Source organism: Argopecten irradians, chromosome 5, assembly GCF_041381155.1.
Source record: "Argopecten irradians isolate NY chromosome 5, Ai_NY, whole genome shotgun sequence".
Lineage (NCBI taxonomy): Eukaryota > Metazoa > Mollusca > Bivalvia > Pectinida > Pectinidae > Argopecten > Argopecten irradians.
The window spans coordinates 44696737-44724362 of record NC_091138.1 but is presented as its reverse complement, the minus strand read 5'-3'; the positions used below and the strand labels follow the sequence as shown (position 1 = coordinate 44724362).

Sequence of the window (27626 nt, the reverse complement as noted above, 5' to 3'; positions counted from 1 at the left end):
ATCATTACTTTGCTCCATTAGCAGTTATAGGCACCAATTGTAGCTCTAAAGACGACACCATTTTCTGTCAAAAAGTCTTTTGAGCTACAATATTGCAGCTAGTTCAAATGAAGTTGACCAACAATCCAATTGAAAAAAAAAAGTTTCGTGTTTTAATAAAGGGGGTATAATTAAATACAATCAGGATGAAGAACAAATAGATGATAAATTTTCAAAATATGTTTGTCTCCCTAATCCAGCCATTTCAAAAGTGATGCGTTCTTATTTTCCGGGTAAAAATCGAAAAAAAACTTCCAGGAAAGTAGAGTCTGGTTTCTGTGTATAGATGTGCGTGGGTTAATAGACATTTTCATCATTTATTCATCTCCCAATAACATAGTGGTTAGAAAAAGAATATATATATCTTTATATATGAGAAAAGAAACTGTTTTTTCTAGACTCCTTGTTCATCTATTTCATAAATATAGAGTATTCTAAGTATAATCAATAATGTACGTTAGTCAAAGAGTTGCACTGTACCTTTTAAGTCATTTACCCCTGAATACACATTTAGATTATTCCAAATCAAAGACTAGATTAGTCCATTATGAAATTATAGGGGTGAATGAATTAATGAGTACTTTTAATATGAGGAATATTATGGAAAATCTTACTGAACTTTTTTATGAATGTCCTCGGAGAAACAATCTACCATAACCTGTAACGGAACCGGCAGACTGGCAGGACAGTGGTCAAGCTTTGGGTTATCATTGTATTTGACTTAAGTAAGTATAGGTTTGAGTTAACGAAGTTAAATTTGAGTTAAATGAGGTGTCTATTGTAAATATTCGAGTTAGCGAAGTTCACTCTGAGTTAACCGAGATGTCTTTTGTAAATACACGAAATTCAGTTAGAATGAAGTGACATGTTGAATGGTAATTATTCGAGTTAACGAAGTTCAGTTGTAACTACCTTGGTATTCGGTGCCATCACGTACGCCACACACATGACAGGTATACAGGGAATAAAACAGGTGGCAAATGCTAGCTGTTTCCAGGAGGGGAGTGACTGTAGGAATCCCATCTCGGACCCGTACCACAGGGTCGTCATGTGTTGCTGACAGTTCGGGTGGGCTACAAACTGGAACAGATTAGAGTCAAAATGTAACATACTCTATTTAACATGTACAGCGTAATTGCTGTATCATGAATCATTGAGTATTTTAGTCAAAAAACAGGAAAAATCACATTTAAGTGGTAAAACATCTGACGTTAATATATTTGATCAACAAATTTATACCATTGCCCTTTGGCGTAGCAAGAGGTCAATTATTTTCTATTCTAACACGATAACATAAAAGATATTGACTGAATCAAAGTCTGTAATGGCTATATTAGATGAATGGAGTTTGTTAACGTAATTATCAATATAAGTTTTGTTATTACAAGAAGAACTGTGACTTTAGAACACCACCCCGAAGACCTAACGTTAGAGAAAAATGAGTCTGTGATGTCACAATGTTGATATGGACGCAGCGTTTCTAAACAGTAGGCCATGATGGCCTTATCGTTCACCTGGCTTATTTAGTAATTATCACAAAATCTGTCAGAATTGAAATCTGTTCCACCACATAACATATGGATGCTACCAGCAAAATATCTATTACTCACATTAAGAGACGAATTCGTCCACATGAATTAAGCCAAACTTATCACATTTAGCACCACCCCTCACGCCCACAGGGGGTTTGAACCAACGATTTTTATAATTTGATTCGTTCAATTATTAAGTGGTGACCAATGGTTATATGGAAATAGCCAAAAGGACCTCAAACAGCCAAACAATGTTATGTAATTCAATCCCAATACATAAAGGTGATACCAATACAATAGAGTGCTATATAATGCTTATTTATATATGATATATTAATTGACTTTGATTCTAGCTGCGCACATGTAAGGATTCTTCAATGTTATGGAGGTATTCCGTCTTTGCATATTACAGAGTTAGCTCCCTTGCGGGTAGGTGTCGATTGTTCCGTCATTATTTTGTGAGCGCAGTTCACGCCGTTCTCTCCGAAACGTATGACGTTACGCTCGCAAAACAATGAAGTCACAATCTATACCTACCCGCAAGTGCAGATAACTCTGTTATATGAAAATTCGGAATAACATAATGCTAGGAGTATACTCACATCACTAGTACACTCCGAGTTTTAAGATATACTCCCATAACATTATCACGCGAAATTTTGACTTTCTTAAGGGAATCTTTTCGAATGAATTAATTAACTTGCCATTGTATCAATAAGAATGGTCGTTAGAAATTATGACTTGATTTTGATAAGATAACAACGGTTTTAGCCAATGAAACTGCTCGTGATAAGCAAAATCGAATTACCGTCATATGAAGATCATAGTTAAATCTGTGATGCTATTAAGTAAAAATATTTTAAGCCAATGAAAATGCTCGTTACAAGAAATATCGAATACGAATCGTTGTTAAATCTATCATGTTAGTAAATGAATATTTTGTTCCTCTATCCGCTGTGTACCTTTTTCTCTCGGTAACGTATGGCCATTTTGAGTCTTGCTAGAGGGTCCACTCTGACGTTTTCTCCACCACATCCCGAGCCCTCACTGAACACTGCCTCGACCTCCTGGGTACCACGACACATGTCCATTAACTCACAGGCGAAGTTCATACACTGCTCAACCAAACCCAGATATTCAGCCTGAAATGTAATTTTATAATGCCACTAGAATGACTGATTGTGGAGGAAGTTTAAATTCGAAACTACTGTTACAAAGATTTTGGATAGAATTGTTAAGTCCGAAAGTTGATAACGCAAACGAACACTAGGCTAATGGAAATGTCAATGCAGTATTCAAGCTCCGTGACTTGCAAAAAGAGAACCTTTTCAATATGATATGGCAAAAATCTGATGTCATGATTTGCTTACCCATACGGATTTCTACAGTTTTTGCAGCATAATAAAACTATACTACAAGACTTACACAACTTTCCATTCGAAATTTATTTACTTTGTGACATTTGGACGTTGCCATATTACAACCTAAAAATTTCAGGTTTTATTTCAGTAATCAGATTTAAAAACAAAACACACGCAAAAGCAAATAGTTCACCCTAAACCCCCTCTGTTACTTTTCAGATGAGGATATATAGATATAGACATTGTGTATTTAGAATATTGTTAATCTATATTATCCTGTTAAATTTGGTCATATAAGGTAGGTAATAAAGTCCAAATGATTAGACCATTTTACATTTACATACTGTATATTTGTTACTATTCGCGGGTGTTTTAATTTCGCGGATCCATCCAAATTTCGCGAAAGTTAACACCTCGCGAAATTTATGGTCATGGTTTTACATATCTTAACCTATCATATGAATGACGTTTTCATAAGCTACAAAGATAATTCGCGAAATTTAACAACTATTGAGTAGTCAAAATTACTATTTTCAAGTTTGCAAATTATCGGCCTATTTTAGTTAATTCGTTTATTTTATTGTTGGTATGAAAAAATACACCCTACTAAAGAATCTTGATTTTCAAGATTCCTGATTTTGTGAAAAATTATGAAATTATTGAATCATCCATTTTTTTAAATCTTTGATCAACGTCAACTTTCTTATTGCGTAGCTTCACGATCTTGAAATATTAAAAGCGCATTTTATTTGCAATTTTTCATATAGGTTTACCAAATATATATTTATATATCTTTGTGGCGATGTTTGGATATTATATAACATGCTTACCGACGTACCATGAACTCTTTCTCGACTTCAGCAAGGTGCATCATTTCCTGTCGCAGCTCAAACGTAGTCATGATAGGGTCAGCACTGGACAACGCCATATACGCCGGGCTGGCCAGAGCACGGTATGCGTTCAGGCGTGACCGAGATCGTTTCAGCGAGTCATAATTCTGCTTCGCAATGCAGTCTGCACATCTGCAAGAAATTGGGTGAGGTTTTTCTATCCTATGGTTTCGAGACAAGAATATCTGCACAATTTCATGATTATTGTAGTGACTGGCCAGAATGATGGGAGTAATATCCGGTGGGAACTGGCTCTTCTCCTCTGTTCTAAAGAATGCCTCGTTTACACCCGAGATGAGAAACCTATCCTCTCCGGCGATGAAGTTGGGATGTTCTGAAATCACTCTCACAATCTTGGTTGCCCCTTTACTTATGGCGTGGAGTAGCGACTCCTCTATACATCCAAAATTGAGGTTATCCAACAGAATTTCTATCACATCAATTTTTTCGCTGTCCACCGCAAGGTGGAGGGCGTTTCGCCCCATGTAGTCGACACAGTTAGCATTAAGCGTACCATCTTGGTTTTCTTCTTCCAGGGTTTCCCGGACAATCCCCACATCTCCAAGTGAGGCTGCATTCAAATAGACACGTTCTTCGTCGGTCAACTGAAACAGGAAAAAGAAGAAAGGTGATCCAAACGGTATCGCAGCGTTTAACGATTCCAACAAAACTAAAACTGTACATGCACGAACCTCTTACTTGCAGTATTAATGTCAGATGTACCCTTATTGCTGTTTCGTTTCGTTTAATTTTATAACTATAAAATGTATCTTGTTCTTGTTTCAAGGTTAATCTAATTGAGAATTGTTTCGATTGGTGTCTTTCATCTTATGTAAACATGGATATTTTCACGAGTGCTTAATTTTGTGAAACATTTCGCTTCGATGTTTCGCAATAAAAAGCCCTTCGCGTAATTAACGATAATCCCCCAGGTGCGTAAATTCTCGCCTTCACAGTATATTGATAACGTATATGTATGATGTATTTATGTAACAAGTTCTTTACGTATATTTAACCATGATGAATATATCGGTCCTTATTACCCTTCTTGCATGTAAAATAAGAAATAATACACAGCTATTAAGCAATGTTAATTCATATTCATATTACTGCTTGAACCAGGTCCCAGGATCACAAAACAGTATGTTAAATTTAGAGGTAGCATATCAAATATGACGTATTTTTTGTAACATCATATCTGACTGGTTAAGTTAAACTTCAGACTGGTTCAGACTTTAGACTGGTTCAGTTAAACTTCAGACTGGTTCAGACTTCAGACTGGTTCAGTTAAACTTCAGCCTGGTTCGTGAGATTGTTGTCTGGTGATCATGACGTAAACATGCATTATCTATATCATATTTTTCAGGATAGTTACATATTATAATATTAGTTAAAGTACATTTTGTACACGCAAATATGTTCTTGACTCCTCATTTTAACTCATATATCACATATGTTAATAATGTTTCTTCGGACATTCAAGTCATTTTAGTTTGTGGAAAAACAACGCCCTAGCTTTTCTTATTAATAGTACGCAGGCAACGCCTTGATTTAAATGTATCGGGGTAATAACTGTTTTATTGAGCATGACATTTTATTATCCTATATCTATTTTAAGAATTGTACTTTAAAAGATAAACTACGAAAAACAGGTAATAAATAAAATGTATGTAAAATATAGAATTGTGCCCAAATTGTTGCAATTGGCTCGGAGGATGATGGAGACCAATTACTTGACATGCCAAAGGTTGTTCTCATAAGCTCTCCATCACACGGTAACAAGCGCCATTATATCGAACGACGCTTATCACCACAACGCTTTAAACAGATACAAACACGTATCACTAATACAAGCGTCAAAGCGAATAGGGTACATTATTCATTTGATAGCATCATCCCTTTTTGTTAGGCAGTTCACGCATTATATATGTATATATGATTGAGCTGCCTACGTAATAATTGGGTCCAGCTCTCGTCTGCTGTCGTACACGGTTGTGGTGTAATCGCCACACGATCTGCCGCCAGAACGAATTGGATGACACCTCTCTCATAACGCCGACGATCCGGAGCCGACCCAGAACATCAGAAACAATATGAGATTTACTGTCCACTAAAACACATCCCAGAGCGAGGCGGAAATTAGAATCAGACCATCCCTATACAAATCAATCCCGGCTAGAGCGAGGGAGGGTGTGTGATTACATGTGTTTGTAATTAATTGATGTGTTAATGAGAAATTAAAGATAACGATTGCCTGATGACTGTCTACAGGAAATTGCAGTAACTCAACGACCTCGACTTACAGAGAGATATTAGGGACTTTGTTAATCCGATCCAGATTAAACCGCTTATCTGGAACAAATTACTACTGCAGATGTCACAACCCGATCTGTGGTTTTAAATAAAGTGTTTTACAAAGAACAAACGGGTCTAGGGCGTTTCTTTTTATTTGAATAAATAACAAGGTTAATCTAAAGTTGAAGAAATTTTCATTCATTGGGACATTTATGCGTTACAATATATAGTATTTATTTCACGTTTTATTAGAAGAACGAAAATAACATTAAATTTACGAAGGAGCAAACCTTGATTGTATTTAGAATATTCATATTTTAGAATTATAATAAAGAATGATAAGGCAAATTGTTCAGAAATAATGTTCTGTCCAATAAATTATCACCTATTTTGACAAGCATTTACATTTGATTCCTTCAATCCTGAGTTGACATCTCCGTATTAGCAACATCTCATTTAGCTCATTATCATGATAACGATATTTCGCTGATGATATTTCTTGGAAATAATATCAAATTGATTATATCTCCGTGTAAATGGCATTTTATTAGTGTCATCTCTTGTATAACCATACCCTTTTGGTAACATTTATAACATCTAACAAAAAACTTAGCATATATCGAAGAAAAAAATTAAAAAGAAAAAGAAAATAATAATAACAAATAAAACATTAGGATTAGGTGGCATCTCCTTGTTGATACACTCTACCCCTTTGTAACAATTTCGAGGTAGTGATATTTCTTTAAATTGATAACAGCATCATAATGGTATTAGTAAATAGTTGGCAGTAAGATATCAGTAGCAGCCTAAAAGTGACATATGTTTAACAAACCCCAAACAACAACAAATCATGATAGTTAAATATCCTTAGTGATGACGTCCTATTTATAATAAATATAATAAGTGTATTTATCAACAACATTTATTTGGTAAAATATTATATAAAGTTTTTATTATTATATTATTTTTACTATTATTATATGTAGGTGTTCGAGATGACGTGCAAGTAGAAGGTGTGATGTGTACCAAGTATGTATGCATATGAGGTATATATCTTGTTATAAAAATGACGAACGATAGTGAGTGAGTGAGTTTACATGTAAATATAGCTCACAGTACTCATTAAATTGATTAGGGAAAATAATATAGAATTATAAATTATAACTTGCAATACAAATAATGTGGAATAACAGTGAGTGAGTTTACATTTCAATATACAATGTATGTCCATGTAATCATAAAATTGGTTGGGAAAAAATAAAATTATAAAAAAAACATCCTATATCCTCATGCATTACGTGTATTTGGTGAAGCATTTATTGAATTCTTTTCGGTGGTAACCGTCATTCGATGATATATTTTAGTAGCGCTGGTAAAGGACAGACCTTTTTACAGACACAATGCAGTATGACGATGGAGTTAAGGTCCAGTCGTAGACCATTTCAAGTTAAAGGGGGAGGGGAGAAATAACGTGAATAGTTGAATATTTCCAATATGTTACCTTCACGACAACTCTCAAGTATTTTTTTCAAGCGATATATGAGAAGACAAAAAAACATATCTTGAAAAATGTCCTTGAGTTGAGCCACGCTATGGTCGTCCAATTGCCTTTTTAAATTGATTATTTTATCTAAGCCTACTGTTGTGCAGTGTACGAACGAACAGCCATTTATCATCCGCGAGTTTTAATTTTTGCATTCATATGAAAATAGAAAAAATGTGTAATCTATGTGATGGGTGAGATGGGGTCAGACTTTCCATTAATTATATAAGTAGATCAACAAATTATTTGTAGATATGTCTTGGATATTGGGATACTGTTAGCTAACTTATTTCAGCGGCGACGGAATTTCGCATTTCATCGCAAACCGCTTTTTCGCGTCGATTTAATTTCGCGATTTCTACTTGCCCGCGAAATTCAATCTTACACAAAAATTAGCTGGTATACAGTATGAATCGTTTTTTAATGCGAGTAAAATCTCAAACTGGATAGAAATGTACGGTGTACATCAAAAGCTACCATAACGAATTTTTTTCTTAATTGGTTCATTAAGTCACAAAAATGAGTAGAACTTAAACATAAGGAGTAATGAAAGTCGTAAATTTTATAAGCAAAGCGTGCAACTAAATTTTGCGAATTCTACGGCAACAAGAAAACAAATCGCAGGAATTTCCTGGTATAGACCAAAGCTCAAAATTTAGTCGCCGTGAAAATAGTTATCGCCAAATCTTTCAAGCTGTGGTATATAAACCATTATTTTCTCTAAAGCATCAAAATAAAAAAAAATATCCCCTATATATATTGTCAATTAATAAATACAGTGAAAAAGGTTTTTCCCCCTTAAATCTGGAAACGGTATCTGGCCTGACCTTGATACCATTCCATATTATTGCTACTAAGCATTAAGGAACGTATAATATTACGGAACGATGTTATGGAATTATGTTATTAATTTCTTTTTTTATTACACTTAAAAACACAAAAACACAAGCCTGGTTGTTTTAACAAATTGTTAACATTACATTGAAGACATTTATTTGAACAATTGTCTACTGAACATAAACACTTATAAAGGAAGTTGCTGATGACGCAAAAAATCCCACCTGCAGATATCGTGGAGAGATTTTTCTCATGGAGAAGATAAAAATGTTTATTTTTATTGCATTTACGTTGTATTCTCTGTTATTAGTTCAGGCCTTCCATTCTTGTGTGCAATCAGTTTTACATCTCATAAGTCTACAATCTTTGAATAAGAAGCTATATATATATCATACATGTAACAGTAAAACAAAACTTTATGCTTTTGTTATTCAGAATGAGAAAACCGGAAAACAGAGCTCCGTTTTTTGCATCCAGTTTTATATCGCTCTAAGCTCGGAACTAGTATCTTCCCAATCTTTTATTCTCAAACAATCCTCCAATCAATTTGATTATTAAATTAACGTAAATTGAAGTTTTACAGGTGAAACCCATTAGCAATGATTAGACATAATCCCATTTGATACTGTAGCTATGTTTATGGAGTTTTTATGGCGTACGTTAATAGGGAATAAATAAAAATATGCAATTGTTTAAAGCGTTGGAATGTTACGGGAAGGACAAACGCTGAAGTAAACACATCTGGTAGGCTAACGTAAGTACACGTGTATTGTCGTAAGAAGGAGATAGTGCGTATGGTTCTATACCAAGAAATGGTTTTGCCAGCAAATTATTGCTAATAGATTTAATGGCACATTTGTGTTGATGGCGTGGATAGCAACTATAAATGGACGAATGAATTAAAGAATGAATGTATTAATGAATTCGAAAAATGAATGAATGAATGAATGCATTGGAAATGTGAATAATGAAATGGACAAAATAATAAATTGGCGGAATATCAGGTATTGTGAAAATGAATGAATGAATGAATGAATGAATGAATGAATAATATAAATGAATGAATGAATGAATGAATGAATGAATGAATGAATGAATAATGAAAATGAATGAATGAATGATGAATGAATGAATGAATGAATGAATGAATGAATGAATGAATGAATGAAAATGAATGAATGAATAGGGAAAGGAATTAATTTAGTTTTTAATAAGTTAATTAATAAATTGAATAAATAAACGAATAAATAAATAGAATGAATAAATGAACGAATGAATAATCTGGTAGAGATAATCTTGGTAAAACAAATTGTGTATTTTTTGGGAGAGGTTGCTATCATTGACTTTGTTGATGACGTTCATCAGATTTATGTGGAATAAATGAATATTGAGCAGACCATATACATCTTAAGTTGATTGATGTTGTAAAAGAAGAATGTTGAGTCGATATAATCGATGAAATCTGAGTAGCTGAGAGTTGTTAATAAATAGTCTGTACACATGCAATGCCGTACGAATGTTAAGATTGTTTTTTGTGTCAAAAAAGAAGACAATTTTAGAATATAGGCTATGCAGAATAATGTTATAAAGACGAATTCTCTGTTGAGTATTTTGGAGATTGTTGTCACTTGAATCTTAATTAGCTAAAGTTTCGACAAAGCCTCTAAAACTGGATGTTATGTTGTTAATATTTATTGTTGTACGAAGTAATGTCAAATTTGTTAATGATAATGAAATTAACATTTTGTATAGAAGAAGATTTTGAGATTACTTTAATTTATTCGTGAAAAGTATTCCTAATAATTCAATTTATTATCTTAAATCCAGGAGGGATTTTGTTTATATAAGAAATCCTTCCGCAGCATCATCCAATCAGGGTTGCTGTTATAAATTACTTTCTAATTAATCATCCTCCAGACGAAGGGATTGAACACTAAAAACAAAACAAAAATCTCTTTTTCCCCGCAAATGTTTAGTTACTAAGATATCGTCAGGCATTGAAACCAAATCAACGAGTTGATGCCAATCTTAAATTTCTAATCAATTTAAACCCAATGAAAACGTTCGTTACAAGTCAGACTGAATTTTATATATGTTTATGGTAGTCATAGAATACATTTCTCAAACCCAAATAAGGAAAGTTGGTGTTCATATCATGCGTTGTGCCTGTAAACACAAATTTCTTGTAATTTCCGTGGAAATTAAATTATCTAATCCAACAGAGCGGTATGAATGGTTGATTACAATTTTTATTGACGATAACTGATCGAATAGACCATTAGAAAGTTTTATTACATCAATATGAATATGCATCGCACACTCGACGTATTACCATGGTAATTCTAACAGAAGCAAAATCACCTACAGTTGTGCTTGGATGTGTTGACGCTGCACAAGGACTTATGTTCCTTTCATTGACTAGGTGTCCACTGAGAATAAGAAGATAACTTGATCAGGGCTGCTAGACAAACGGATCCTTGTCAATCAATTTATGCTCAATAATACCACATAGCTCTAAATCACTTAGATCTGAGAGGTTATACACGATCGTCGGAGACCTCAGAGGATCATATCAACGATATGTGGAAAAGATTTACTGACACGATATCATGGGATAGAAAACAAACATGTAAAGTTACTCAAACAAAAGGTCAATGGATCCTGTATCGCCCAGCTTAATACTGAAGTGTTTACAATTATAAGATTTACAGGCAGGATAGCATGGGATGGAAAACAAACATGTAAAGTTACTCAAACAAAAGGTCAATTGATCCTGTATCGCTCATCTTGATACTAAAGTATTAACAATTATAAGATTTACAGAGAGGCATGGGATGGAAAACAAACATGTGACTTTACTCAAACAAAAGGCAAAGAGGAGCTGTATCGTTCGTCATGATATAAATGTGTTTTAAAATTAGAATCAAAAGGCCATTTGGTCATGTATCGCTAAACTTCATGTTGATAGGTCACAATCACTGTGGTTATAAAATAGTATACTGAAAATTACTCTAAGAAAAGGCCAATGGGTCCAGCATCTTAATACTAAAGTACAGTCATGATCGCATAGAAAATAAACAAGTACAATAAGTCTTACAAAAGGCCAATTGGTCCTGTATCATTCACTTTGGTTTTGAGGTTACATTCAAGATAGCCTCGGATATAAAAAAAATAATATACTGAAAATTACTCTCACAATCCACATAATTACTGCTAAAAGTATGCTTCAAATGGCATCATTATCTCGTATCACTTATTTGAATATTGAAATGCATAAGTAAAAAAATGCTTAAAATCACGAAAAACTAAGAAAGAAAATAAACATATATATACTGAAACTCACTCTTAACAAAAGGCAAAAAGGACCTGTATTTATTTGAATATTAGTTTTATGCCTTTCAGTCTCGATTGCCTATACGGATTTAAAAAAAAATAATACACTAAAAGTTACTATAACAGAAGGCCAAGCGGTCCTGAAACTTCCATCTTGATCTTGAGGGTTTCAAAGTGTTTACGTCAAAAATGTCATATTTACATGATGTAAAAACCACTTAAATTAATATGGGACAATTTCCGCTTAGACTAAAAGACAGCGGGAAAGAATAATGCTACCAATTACAGCTTAATTGAGTCTGTCGGTCTGTATCTTGTATAAAAGTCTTAAGTAGGTCAAGGTCATTGAGTTTACAAACTTTCACAACCTTTAATAAAGCATGCTTCCAACCCGATTAGAAGTATCAGAGCCTCTTGTTTTTGAGAAGTTATTTAAAGACTTTACAACCTGATTATACCAAGCAACCTCAAATGAAAGTCTAGGTTATGACTAAATTAAGTAGCACTTCACCCTAGCATATTCTATGCCCTATATTAGTTACGAGAAACCAACTGCGAAAGGTGTTAGTATATTTTACACGTGTGACCTTGAATAGAAGTCAAGGTCATCAATTGGGAAATTCTTTTGTCGTAACCCTTAACATGCTTTTTAAGACTTGTGGCTAGTTTCTGAGACATTTGTTTATTTAAGGAGAGTGTTAAGTTTTTACCGTATGGACTAATGTGGCATTGGATGACAACCTAATTCATTTGGACAAAATCGATACAGTTCCATCCTAACTACATGGTCAAGACCTTGGCCTTATAGGTATTGAGACGAGTTAAAATGCAAATTGATCAAGACCGTCCAAAGACACACAACATAAATAGTGACCTATTAAAGTTTAAGTTTCCGTGACCCAAAACGAAATTAATTATAGCTTGACCCTTCCACGTCTCTAAAACACCTTTATTATCTGAGAATAGTATTCATGATTTATTTTCAATTTACCGAGATCTTATAATCAATGCCATTACAATGACATCACTTGTTCAGCTTTAAAACTTACACTCCATAAAGTGATACTACCAATCTTTATGGGAGAGATAAAGTAGACTGACACTCCCTCTCCTCCCACGCACTCCATCAAACAAAGAATAGTACTAGTAACTTAAGTGTAAAGCACTAGCATGTATTGATAAATAAAATGTAGTGTAAATACTGTAATAGTGGATATTTTCGCGAGGCTTTATTTCGCGATTTGTATACATAAAACTTTCGTGGTGGTGTTATTTTTAGATAGACACACTTTCAGACTTTTGGTGACAAAGTTTATACATTCACAAAATATTATACCTGCGGGGTTAATTTTCGCGAGCCAGCAACCTTGGCGTAATTACCGGAAATTTTCCCTCTGGCAAATTTCCAGGTTTACGGTAACAAAAACAAAGTGTATCTTATTTTTTATGAAGTGTAATATTTACCTTATATTATAGTAATAACCTGTAAAGTCCTTACCTCAAATGGCATACAAATTCCTTACCTGTAATAAACTAAACAATTAAAGTTTTACCTGTAACCGTGTTAATTGATTACAATTTGTAATGATATGATAAACGACTTACCTGCACATCCTCGAAGTTGTTGAAGAGTGAGCCCTGGGATGGCATGGCCGAGGCCCGCTTGTGTTCACTGGAGCCCGTGGTCGTGAACTCCGCTCCCCTGTGGATTGGAGAATTGTAAACGATACAAGACGAAAACGTTTTGGACATTGCTGTGTTCTTATAAGTGGACACTGATAATAATATGGTCCCTTCCCTAAAACGCCCCTATCAGCACTCACTATCTCCCCCAAATACGTCCCTGATTTTCTTCACTTTTAAAAATTATCCTCTTCAAATTGCTCAATTTTTATCCTCCCTGTTCTTTTCTTATTCCGCCATCTTATAATATATCCTAGCAAAACACTTGACTTTTGTCCAATACATTTCCACCTAACATGTCCAACAAAAAATTGGTTCGTAACACAAAAGCAAAAGTTCTTTCGAATTTAGAACAGAGCAACAGGTAGTTTTATCAAAAAACAGTTGTTAAGTCCATGGCGGCGAAAATGTTCCTACGGAAATTGTCTTGTTTGCATGCCTTGCATTGCAGATAGTGATTAGACGTAGCTCTGTATTGACCACCAGAGTGGAGCGTGTGGAAGGGTAAATGTCATAGCAGAACCGACCATATTCCAGTCCCACCGTCTCTCTTCCTCAACCGTTCATTTTCTAATAAATCAAAACTCTATTATTCCACGATCGAATTAATTCCATGTTTCCTATCTATTTTAAGACAAACCTCAACTATGTGCTCATGTCTACAGAAGAAAATTTAGTTTTAAATCAAAACTGATATCGTCGTTCATTGATTTTTATAATACTCATATCATATCATGCTTCAAGAATTGTTTGCAATAGATACTCAAATGTGGATGTATTCAACAATATCGTATAGGCCTAAGGGCAATATCTCAGACGAACCAAATGTATGTTATACGGTACACTTAGAGACAATTTCAGGAATCCCAACAGCCAATAAGAATCCCGGAGAGATGGATTTGTGAAATATAGACCATATTAATTCTGATGTTTTGCAGAGCCTAGTGATTGTTGATGCATGGTTAGCTAGCTTTGTGAAGGACGAGGGATGGCCTTTGCTCAGATTTGGATGTTTGCTGGAGACCATGAATTGTCTGCACATATTGTCGGTGTTTAGGAGGGCATGACAGTGTCTGTCCACATTCAATCATTTTCTTGTGTTAATTATGCCATTTGTAACGGCAAGAATTGTCTTTAAAAATATTTCGAGAGAATCAATGTTTTATTAATGTTATTTTTTTCAATTATTTTCATTTTTTCTCTTTTGAAAAATTATGACATAATGCTGTCTTCACGGAATAGGGTTTTCGCGATTTTGACTTTTAACGAGAAAATTAAATTCTAGCGAATAAACATTTCGTGACTTCTTTACGAGGGTATAATGCACTTGTTTGTTGATCGTTGTTCGAAATTCTGCCGTTAGGAATATCTTGTTTGTTTGTTTGATAGATTAATTAACGTCCTATTAACAGCTATGGTCATGTAAGAACGGCCTCCCATGTATAACGTCCTATTAACAGCTATGGTCATGTAAGGACGGCCTCCCATGTATAACGTCCTATTAACAGCTATGGTCATGTAAGGACGGCCTCCCATGTATGTGGTGTGTTGCGTGTATGCTGTGCGAGGTGTGTGTTTTGGTATATTCATGTTGTGTCTTCTTATATGGTGGAACTGTTGCCCCTTTTATAGCGATATATCAATAAAGCATGCCGCCAAAGAACCAAGCAACACATCCCACCCGGTCCATTATACTGACAACGAGCGAACCAGTCGTCCCACTCCCGTTATGCTAAGCGCTAAGCAGGAACAGAAACTACCACTTTTATCGACTTAGGAATATCATTTCTGGTTTTTGGAATATCATTCCCTCTTTGACAAGTTCATTGACGTTTGCATTACTGCAGAAATACCAAGTAGATAGTTCTAGAGCCTCGGATGACGGTGATTCCATCGGCCGGGGTGACACTGGGCGCTGTCACCCTCTAATGTAGGTAGCATTTATATACTGTGCAACGGCTATTTCATCTTTTAAAGTGTCATATCTGCCTGTCAAAAGTTTACTTCTTTTAGGCTGAAACATCCTCATGTGTCTAGTAATATACTTAAAATTACAAGGATGATGTTTAACTCAAAATAAAATCTTAATTGTATTTTTCGTAGATATTTGTTGACAAATGCTGAAGCTTGTTCTTAAAAGTTTTTGTTTGCATCATCAGTATTGGTATTCAGAGTAGGATATAATCTCAATTCCTTCCATCTCTAATCCAACCAAAGGGAGTTTATTCTCCATCCCTAATCTAGCCAAGGGATATAAACTTGCTTCCTCCCCAATCCTCACGAAGAGAGTTGACTCCCCAATCCCCGCTGAGAGAGTTGCCTTCCCCTCTCTACTTCAACCCAAGAGTACACTTCCCAACCATCTAGCCATGAGGTCTAGATTTGCCCCCTCTCCAATCCCCGCCGATAGTTACCTCTCCCTTTCCCCTCCCCAATCCCCACCGAGAGAGTTGCCTCTAACTCCCCCCTCCCCAATCCCCGCTGAGAGAGTTTCCTCCCCCATCCCCCTTCCCAATGCCCGCCAAGAGAGTTGCCTCTAACTCCCCCCTCCCCGATCCCCGCTGAGAGAGTTTCCTTTACCTCTCCCTCCCCAATCCCAGCTGAGAGAGAGTTTCCTCCTATCCCCCCCTCTCCAATCCCCGCCGAGAGAGTTGCCTCTACCTCCCCCTCCCAAATCCCCGCTAAAAATTGGCCCAGATACTACAAAGTATAATATAACAATGGTTTTCTCGCCCACGATCACTTGACCAGGTCAGTATGTCCGTTCACTCACAGTCATTGCTGAACACGAGGAGAACGTTGGCACCAAAACAGTTAACCAATCGACCGGAAATAACACCGGAAGTAGGTCAGCTTTTGGAATGCGAGACTTAATGTCCACGATTACTTCTACAATAGCTGACACACGTGCTTGGTTAACATCTTGCTTAGAAAGTAGACGATGCTTACTGGGTTTTGTCATTGTTATTCAGCTAATTAGAAACTCATAAATCACCATCGACTACATTCGGTGGATTCTCCATCGTAGAAATCTTTATACATTACCATATATACTATGTTAAAATTAATTTTGATTAACTGTGATCACAAGTAAAGAATGCTTTAATTTCTTTTTACTCGTAAAGTTGTGTTCATACGACCTATTGTAATACCCTGATTATATAAAGTTCACGTAGGCCCAGCAAACTAAAATTACGACGGTAGTAATACAATCAACAGCGGAAAAGTGAAAAGAAACTGTGTTAAGATTTACTGCGATCTCTATCAAATTATGTTTTATTTTTATTTTACTCGTAAAATTTTATTCATATAACTTATTATAATAATACTCTGATTACATAAAGTGCACATGACCTACTAAAATGAACTAACTATTATGACGCTAAAAACCCAATCAAAAGGAAACAAAGAAGAGAAGAACCTAGGTAATTGTACGTTTCTCATAAAGTTTACAAAAGTACGCATGCCTGTTATAAACGATAAAAATACATCCATATGTTGCATGAATAACATTTTGTAAGAATTTTTTTTCCGGAAAGGCGATTAGCATGCAAATATTCGTAAAAGGGAAATCTGTCAGAAGAACAAAAAGCATTACATCGGATAAGAAACGAAACATTCATTTTTCGAAGTTTAATTGTCCTTGGATACGAAACGAAACATTCATTTTTCGAAGTTCAATTGTCCTTCCAGAGCCCCAGTCCAATGTACATTTTATTTATAACTTGCATTTACTGTGATAATTCCATGAATGTTGTAGTCTTGGGTGCTTCATTGCAGTATTTATATAATAGAACAACAAAACTGACTAGAGAAATGTATTAAAACTGGCACCAAAATTTCAGTGAATTTTCCAGAAGACGGAACATAGACGACAATGTAATACCACTGAATAAAGGGATTTAGTTGCTGTTGGAAACATTTCTTCCTTATACTGGATTTTGTCGGTTGATGGAACAATTATCCAAAAAACAATAAAAACAAACTAGCAATAATTTTAAATGGCATTAAATCCGTGCCTCTCGCAGCGGCATGTAAGTGACTGGTAGAGTTTAGAGCCAAATCGGGACTTGTTATCCGGACCAATTGTCTATACTGGACTTGGTTGCTATATTTGTAATGTATTCCGTTTATATTGGCAGTGAGTTGTGTGAGAATGGAGTGACAATAGCGCTGTTATTTTATCCGATTTGTAATTACTCTACAAAAGATCAATGGTCGTTCACATCACTCAGCCTGCACACGATCTTAAATAATTCTGTTGATATGAAGAATCGCCGTGGCGATATTAGCCATTAACGCTGTATCTTTTATGCTGAATACAAGATTCTGACATGGGCGTTTAGAATTGTTTTCATCGTGCATTTTATCATCTTTGTTTTTAACTATTCACTGTGACAGTCGAGGTCTTCGATGATATATCAGGTTTTGGGTTGAAGGAAATCTGTAATACCAGAATATTCACCTAGCTACGGTCAGTAACTGTAACTACCCACGCGTTGGATTCGGACTCACGACTCAGAGGTGGAGGACACTTCCACCTTCAGATCACTATGTCCTAATAACGTTGTCTTGAAACATTCCATATCATACCAAAACAATCCAGTTTAAAGACAAAAGACAATGATCAATCCTACATAAGCGACTTTCTTAATTTCTATTTACTTAGCGCCATAAGAACTACCGTTAATCATATAATTTCACGTGTCTCGGTCAACAGGGGACAAAATCCATACATCTTTTCTAACTAGGGCAGATAGTCGAAATGGGCCTAACAAATTTGATAGTTTGATGAGCTACAAAATATTCAATATCCCAAATTTAACCGCCTTTCACGATCATACATGCGAGGCGACAAGTAAACATTCTTACGCCCTTGCGATTAACGGTGAACAATCCTGTGCCGGAAAACCTTCCGATACCCGAGTGACTGAGAAGTTCCGACATATATCCGCAGACTCTCCGTCTCTGTGCTGTGAGTATGAATTCCATGTGACACAAATGACATGTACTAACCGACGTTCAGTGGTTTTACTCCATGTACTCCGGGTTTCCTCCACCAGCAAACCTGGTACATGCTTAAATGACACTGGCTGTTAATAGGACGTTAAACTAATAAAAAAAACAATCCGACCATGTACATTTATTACAAAATACCATAGTACATAAAACATTGCGTCTTATATCAATGGTCGCTGTATCAATAATGCTTACAGTAACAGGATGTCTAGGTTTTTTTTATATATTTTTTAGCCGTATGTTACTTAATTTGAACACTAGCAACTGCAATACTGCATTGCTTCAGATTGAATTAACATTGATCAAGAGTCCAAGAGAAATTTGATATACCGCTGATAAAAAATGCCAAACGACGACTCATTTATTTTCATTTCATTTTATGAGACACATACTTCACATTCAATTTAAAATGTAGTTGTAGTTTTATATCTAATTGGATTGCAAAGCGTAGTGCTGAGATAGCAAGTTCGTAGAGATAGATACAGTATTACAACATGTAATTGTATCACATATACGAATAACAAGATGGCCTAACTTATCGGATATTAACTATATTATACTGTATAAACATTTCCCAGCGCAGAAAAATGAGTTTTATAAAAGATGTCTCATTTTATGTTTACGTAAAATAAAACATCTTGATCGCTATTGAGTATCGTGGGTTTGTTGTCATGTGTACGAAATCAGAAACAATATTTGGTTTGGTTATATCACTTTAACGTCATAGTTTCAGATTCAAATGGAGAAGGAAAGCCGGAGTGCCCGGAGAATAGCCATGGACCATAGGGCAGTACCTGGCAACAGTCCCATATGGGATTTGAAATCGTGAACCAAAGGTTTAGAACTCATGGTAATATGTCTGGACATCCCTCCCCCTCCCCTCAAAATATTTCGGAATATCTCAACCACTCGGCAACTGCGGCCTCAAGAAAAACATTACCCAATTAATGACCAAATAATAACTGTAGTAGTAGATATACATATATACATCAACATTAAACAGAAATACATCACCGTTCAATAGAAATACGTCGCTGTTCAATAGAAATACGTCACTGTTCAATGGAAATTCATCACCGTTCAACAGAGATACATCAACATTTAACAGAAATACACCACCGTTCAATAGAAATACACCACCGTTCAATAGAAATACACCACTGTTCAAAAGAAATACATCACCATTCATTAGAAATACCTCACCGTTCAATAGAAATACGTCACTGTTCAATAGAAATACATCACCGTTCAATAGAAATACATCACCGTTCAATAGAAATACATCACCGTTCAATAGAAATACGTCACGAAATACATCACCGTTCAATAGAAATACATCACCGTTCAATAGAAATACATCACCGTTCAATAGAAATACGTCACTGTTCAATAAAATTACATTATTGTTCAATAGAAAAACATTACAGTTCAATAGAAAAACACATTTCTTCAGAAATACATCACCGTTCAAAAGAAATACATCACCGTTCAATAGAAATACATCACTGTTCAATAAAAAGTCATCATTGTTCAATAGGCATACATCAATGTTCAATAGAAATTAATCGGTGTTCAATAGATATACATCACCGTTCAATAGAAATACGTCATTGTTCAAAAGAAATATATCACAGTTCAATAAAAATACACCTTTCATCGGAAATGCATCACCGTTCAATAGAAACACATGCCGTTCATTAGAAATACCTCACCGTTCAACAGAAATACGTCACTGTTCAATAGAAATACATCATTGTTCAATAGAAATACGTCACTGTTCAATAGAAATTCATCACCGTTCAATAGAAATACATCACCGTTCAATAGAAATACATCACCGTTCAATAGAAATATACCTTTTATCAGAAATACATCACCGTTCAATAGAATACATCACCGTTCAATAGAATGTCATGACCATTAAATAGAAATACATAACTGTTCAATAGAAATACATCTTCGTTCAATAGAATTTCATGACCGTTCAATAGAAATATATCACTGTTCAATATGAATACATCATTGTTCAATAGAAATATATCACCGTTCAATAGAATACATCACCGTTCAATAGAATTTCATCACTGTTCAATAGAAATACATCACTGTTCAATATGAATACATCATTGTTCAATAGAAATATATCACCGTTCAATAGAATACATCACCGTTCAATAGAATTTCATCACTGTTCAAAAGAAATACATCACTGTTCAATATGAATACATCATTGTTCAATAGAAATATATCACCGTTCAATAGAATACATCACCGTTCAATAGAATTTCATCACCGTTCAATAGAATACATCACCGTTCAATAGAATTTCATCACTGTTCAATAGAAATACATCACTGTTCAATATAAATACATCATTATTCAATAAAATTACATCACTGCTAAATAGAAATATATCACAGTTCAACGGGAAAATCTTTAAAAAGAAGATACTCTATAGAACAATATCACTGACCACTAACTTTATTTTACCTGTTACATAATTGGGATGATATCACTGAGCCTTCTACCATTCAGAAAACCGGAAGTCGCTGACCATATGCTAAAAAATTAAGACTTACTGACCTTTCGTGTTCGAAGGCTTGTGCTCGATATTCCGATAGCGGATGTACGAGTCTGGCCATATTTCCTGGACACAACCAACAAACTTTGTCGCTAATCTGACGTCACATCAAAGCACTATGACGTTTTCACATCTGACGTTTGAACATCTTTTGTTGACCTTTTGCGATTGGTCAGTTTGTGGTCACTCAAAGACAGACAAAATAACAGCGTGTCTCTAGAATCTCAAGAGTAACAGTGACGAGAAAAGTAGATTTTTAAGGCGATGCCAAGCGCCCAGTTTTATCGCCCTACGATACTGATTGTCGTAGCCCAGTTGATGGGACATACCTGTGCGTGGACTCGTCTGCTCCATTCAGGAGCAGATTGACGACCAAGTATATGGACCAAATTGATGGGAAAACGAATGAAAACGCAATACCTGCGATGGTCTGACCGAGAGGGAAATGGAATTGGATTTCGAGCTGTACTTTTTACATGTATTAAGGGTTTTGTTTAATTGCATTTAAATACCGGAATACACGACAGAACGTATTCTATTATATATCAATCGGCCCCTGGATTGTCGTAAATCCGGAATGAATAATAAATGAGCATAAAATAATATTTTTTCGCGTAATGGTGCTGTGTGCAAGATGTATGACGTATATTAGGCCAAGATCTGGCACAAGTGCTGAACGCTATCGCCAGCGGCGTTATTCGCCATTAACAGACCAATCAATGCTCTTGAAGGTGTGATATGAATCCGATAAATCTATTATCCTCATCAATTACAGGTACAAACTACGCCAGTCTTTACTGGAATAGTTCATTCATTGTCCAAAGACAATCGATACATTAACCATTCAATTTACCTACTTTTAAGTATCAAACAACGATACAAGCACAACGGCACATGATCTGTAAGCTGAATAGCATGATCAGAGCTATATGAATTAACTTAATGCATAAGACAAACGTTTCTTCAACCACAAAAAAGCACACAAAAAAACAACACACAAACAAATAAAAGACCATTCTAGTACATGTCTCAACCTCTGGTTTCCTAACAATACTTTGCGAGACGGTGCTTTTCTCACCGGTTACTCCAGGTTTCATTCAGCATATTCCACTGTAACTTAACACGTTCTGGATTTAACTCGCTTTTTAAAGAAGGTAAACAAAAATGTGCGTACTAATAATATTCGTATTATTAAAACTTAACATTCTTTTGACCCCCACTTACTTTTGGACTCGAGTTATTATCATAAGTACATTCAAAACAAATTATGTTCTCTCCTTTGGCCACCTTCATTCTTTATTTGCGGGTAAATGTTGACTTTCGTCTTGTGTTTATAATATAAGTGTAACATTATATTTTTTCAGAGATAACGTCAAGTCAACCTCTCTCTTATGACGCTTCAATCAATATAACTTCCGCCAAGGGCACATAACTCTTTGAAAGAAAATGATAGCAAAATGGATAAACACTGGGGAACCAGTCTAGGACTATTTTGGACCTGGAGCAGTTCGTCTACTCTCTGTTGGAAGTCTCCGACAGTATTTTCCTCTATAATAAAACACTATAAAATCCAAAAATATGTGCAAAGGAGGCAAAAAAACAGCAGTCTACCAAATGTTTCATAAAGGGGAGATAATCCGTAAAAATCACGTTCGGCGTATATCAACCTTACCAAGCATAGGAACATGGTAAACAAGCTGTCATACTTCCTATATCAATAAAGTAAGCTAACTTAATTCTGAAGTCCATAATTGTTGATAAATGTATGGATTTCTGTATAAACTCCAGATGGCAGTGACGGTGAATTTTATTTCCATTATCAAACAAGTGATTGAGTTTTAGTTTAATTTGATTCCTCTCTTGGTAGGAATAAATATATCATTTCTGGATATAAAAAGTTGATTCAATTACAGCTGTAAAATCTGTGTAGTGTAGAACGACTGGTGCAGTACAATGTGTTAGTATGGACAACGAACGCTACACTAAGGCCCTCACGTGGTAGTGACGGCCATGGTGTATCCAAGATTGTTCCTATTTTCAGGACCTAAAGAACCATTTAAACTGTCAGGTCCTCACGTACCCTTCAAACTATCAGGCCCTCACGTACAACATCAAACTGTCAGGTCCTCACGTACCCTTCAAACTATCAGGCCCTCACGTACAACATCAAACTGTCAGGCTCTCACGTACAACATCAAACTGTCAGGTCCTCACGTACCCTTCAAACTATCAGGCCCTCACGACCCCTCAAACTGTGAGTCCTCACGTACCCCTCAAACTGTCAGACCTTAACATACCTCCTCAAACTGTCTGACCCTCACGTAACCCTCAAACTGTCAGGTCCCCACGTGACCCCTCAAACTGCCAGGCCTCACGTACTCCTCAAACTGTCAGGCCTCACGTACCCCTCAAACTATCAGACCCTCACGTACCCCTCAAACTGTCAGGCCTTCATGTATCACCTCAAACTGTCAGACCCTCACGTACCCCTCAAATTGTCAGGTCCTCACGTACCCCTCAAACTGTCAGACCCTCACGTACCCCTCAAACTGTCAGGACCTCACGTAACAGCTCAAACTGTCATGGCCTCACGTAGTCCGCTAAACCTGCCTATATTATTAGGCTCTTTCATTTTTTTTTGCTAGCTCGCGATACCTCTTAAAAATGTGAAATCGTAGGACAGATTTGGCCTACGCTACGTCAGCGGTATATTTCTAATATATCGTCCATGCAATGCCGGGAAAACGTACACATACCTATATATTGGGATCTTATGTACTCCACTGCCCCCATGTTACATCCCATTTATGAAATTAAACAACTCTGCACAATGAAATACTTCCGACACCCTTCTATTTCACACATTTGTAATGGCCGCCGTATACACATTTAGTAGAACAAACGGCAGCCAATCAACGTCGCTTCCGGTTTTATTTTTAAAAAACCAAGTGTAGTTGAAAGATAAACAAAATGCTACCATGTACATGTAGATGCGGTACCAGCAACAGTCGTGTTCAATTTGAATATTTAACAACATGTTGTGATTGTCGACCAGATTTTCACTATAAAAACTAACACTGGCTAGCATTTTGTTTATCTTTCAACTACACGTGGTTTTTTTTTAAAAATAAAACCGTGGTGGTTTTTTTTTTAAATAAAACCGGAAGCGACGTTGATTGGCTGACGTTTGTTCTACTAAATGTGTATACGGCGGCCATTACAAATGTGTGAAATAGAAGGGTGTCTGAAGTATTTCATTGTGCAGAAATGTTTAATTTCATAAATGGGATGTAACATGGGGGCAGTGGAGTACATAAGATCCCAATATATAGGTATGTGTACGTTTTCCCGGCATTGCATGGACGATATATTAGAAATATGCCGCTGACGTAGCGTAGGCCAAATCTGTCCTACGATTTCACATTTTTAAGAGGTACCGCGAGCTGACTATATATTAGGCAAAAAAAAACCCTAATAATATAGCAGGTTTAGCGGACTAGGCCTCACGTAACCCTCAAACTGTCATGTCCTCACGTACCCTTCAAACTGTCAGGTCCTCACGTACTCCTCAAACTATCAGGTCCTCACGTACCCCTCAAACTGTCAGGTCCTCACGTACCCCTCAAACTGTCAGGTCCTCACGTACCCCTCAAACTGTCATGTCCCTCACGTACCCTCTCACTAAAAACTGTCCCAGGATCCTCACGTAATCCTCAAAATCTGTCAGGTCCTCACGTAACCCTCAAACTGTCATGTCCTCACGTACCCCTCAAACTGTCAGGCCTTCACGTAACCCTCAAACTGTCATGTCCTCACGTAACCCTCAAACTGTCATGTCCTCACGTACCCCTCAAACTGTCAGGCCTTCACGTACTCCTCAAACTGTCAGGTCTCCCACGTACCCCTCAAAATAACAGACCCTCACGTACCCCTCAAACTGTCATGTCCTTACGTACCCTTCAAACTGTCAGGTCCTCACGTACCCCTCAAACTGTCAGGCCTTCACGTACTCCTCAAACTGTCAGGTCCTCACGTACTCCTCAAACTGTCATGTCCTTACGTACCCTTCAAACTGTCAGGTCCTCACGTACCCCTCAAACTGTCAGGCCTTCACGTACCCCTCAAACTGTCATGTCCTCACGTACCCCTCAAACTGTCAGGTCCTCACGTACCCCTCAAACTGTCAGGTCCTCACGTACCCCTCAAACTGTCAGGTCCTCACGTACCCCTCAAACTGTCAGGTCCTCACGTACCCCTCAAACTGTCAGGTCTCCACGTACCCCTCAAACTGTCAGGTCTTCACGTAACCCTCAAACTGTCATGTCCTCACGTAACCCTCAAACTGTCATGTCCTCACGTACCCCTCAAACTGTCAGGCCTTCACGTACTCCTCAAACTGGTCCTCACGTACCCTCAAATGTACCTCCCCTCAAACTGTCAGGTCCTCACGTACCCCTCAAACTGTCAGGTCCTCACGTACCCCTCAAACTGTCAGGTCCTCACGTACTCCTCAAACTGTCAGGTCCTCACGTACCCCTCAAACTGTCAGGTCCTCACGTACCCCTCAAACTGTCAGGTCCTCACGTACTCCTCAAAAACTGTCAGGTCCTCACGTACTCCTCAAACTGTCAGTCTCACGTACTCCTCAAACTGTCAGGTCCTCACGTAACCCTCAAACTGTCAGGTCCTCACTGTACCCCTCAAACTGTCAGGTCCTCAGTCACGTGTCAGCCTCAATACCTCAAACTGTCAGGTCCTCACGTACCCTCAAACTGTCAGGTCCTCACGTACCCCTCAAACTGTCAGGTCCTCACGTACCCCTCAAACTGTCAGGTCCTCACGTACTCCTCAAACTGTCAGGTCCTCACGTACTCCTCAAACTGTCAGGTCCTCACGTACCCCTCAAACTGTCAGGTCCTCACGTACTCCTCAAACTGTCAGGCTCTCACGTACAACCTCAAACTGTCAGGCTCTCACGTACTCCTCAAACTGTCAGGTCCTCACGTACTCCTCAAACTGTCAGGTCCTCACGTACTCCTCAAACTGTCAGGCTCTCACGTACAACCTCAAACTGTCAGGTCCTCACGTACCCCTCGAATTGTCATGTCCTCGCGTACCCCTCAAAATGTCAGGTTCTCACGTACCCGTTAAACTGTCACACTCACACCCTCACATACCCCTGAAACTGTTAGACCCTCACGTATCACTCTTCATGAACCCCTCAAACTGTCAGGCCCTCAAGTACCCTCCAAAACTGTCATGCCCTCATGCATTTTGTCGAATTCCTCAGGTAACCTTTCTGGTCAACATTTTACCATTCCTTTCAACTCACTCCAACTGCATGAACTAATCGATCCACACTCAAATGTTATAGACTATGTTTGAAACGATTTACAATGATTTTGTAAATCTAACAAAATCTAAAAATCCTCGTTCTTTCAGTAGCCGCGAGCCTAGCACTCGTCGGCTGCGGAGTCTGGCAGAGTGTACATACATCAAAGAAAATCACTATGGTTGTTTTGTCCAACAGATATCTCGTAAGACTATGATACAACAGACATATCACAGGATCATAAACAAACGCTGTGTGACACAGGGATGACGCCAGAGTGGCCAACAGCAGCGCGCCCTATCTCGACAACTAATGCATGTTAGACATATACGGGAACAAATCAAATATATTGTCTTGCAGTTCATTCCCATGCAGAGCCATTTGCGTTAATATGCAATATACCAAGGACAATGTAAAATACAAATATCAGATGCTGAAAATTGTTCGTTATAATCTCTATACCGTGTCGGTGGTATTTGCAACTAAGTAAGAACGTCATGTTTTGATGTTCTTTGTACCATAATTGGTTGGACATGTTGACCTGTTGTTTCCTTTTCAGAAATCTATTGAATTCCAAGAGTTTTGATTAAATATGGTGCAGAAATGACGTAAAGTTAGTGAAATACATACTTTATAAGAACACAATGGTTAAAAGCTGTTTATGCCCAAACTGCTTAGAGATTTTGACCTGTTGGTTTCTCTTCAGAAATCTGTTGTATAGCAAAAGTTTTGATGAAGTAAGCTGTAGAAATAATATAAAGCCAATTTAATGAGTAATTCATAACTATACAGACTTTCACATTTTAAAAATGTTTCTTGAACATAAATGGAAGAGTTGACTTAATAGTCACTGATAATGCTGTATATTGTGAAATTTTGTTTAGACCACTGCTTCATTTTGCTATTTGGCTCACTTCCCTACAAAATAGACGTAAATATATATGATTTCAGCAATAATGTCAAAATTCATTATGAATTCTTATTCATATTCATATTAACCATTGATTTTGTTTGTAATTTGCCAATAAATAAATAAGGGCACATATATCTCATCTTTTATGGTGATTTTATATCTTATCATATTTTGTTCGATTCATGTGTCGTAATTCACAATGCGATGTATTCTCCCATTCGATTGGCTTGGTTTATTTTGTACCCATGAACTATTAATGCGACTAAAT

General features: G+C 36.7%; 1 protein-coding gene across 1 annotated transcript in view; it reads right to left on the bottom strand.

Annotated features, from left to right (window-relative positions):
- The window catches only part of LOC138323987 (short transient receptor potential channel 7-like), an 81169-nt gene that overhangs the window by 30305 nt on the left and 23238 nt on the right, over positions 1-27626 (bottom strand). The window contains exons 2-5 of the mRNA XM_069268956.1: positions 13436-13532; positions 3771-4427; positions 2534-2713; positions 952-1119 (exon numbers count right to left, since the gene is read on the bottom strand). Of these exons, the coding sequence (XP_069125057.1) occupies positions 952-1119; positions 2534-2713; positions 3771-4427; positions 13436-13532 (1102 nt within the window). The remainder of the gene's footprint in view (positions 1-951; positions 1120-2533; positions 2714-3770; positions 4428-13435; positions 13533-27626) is intronic.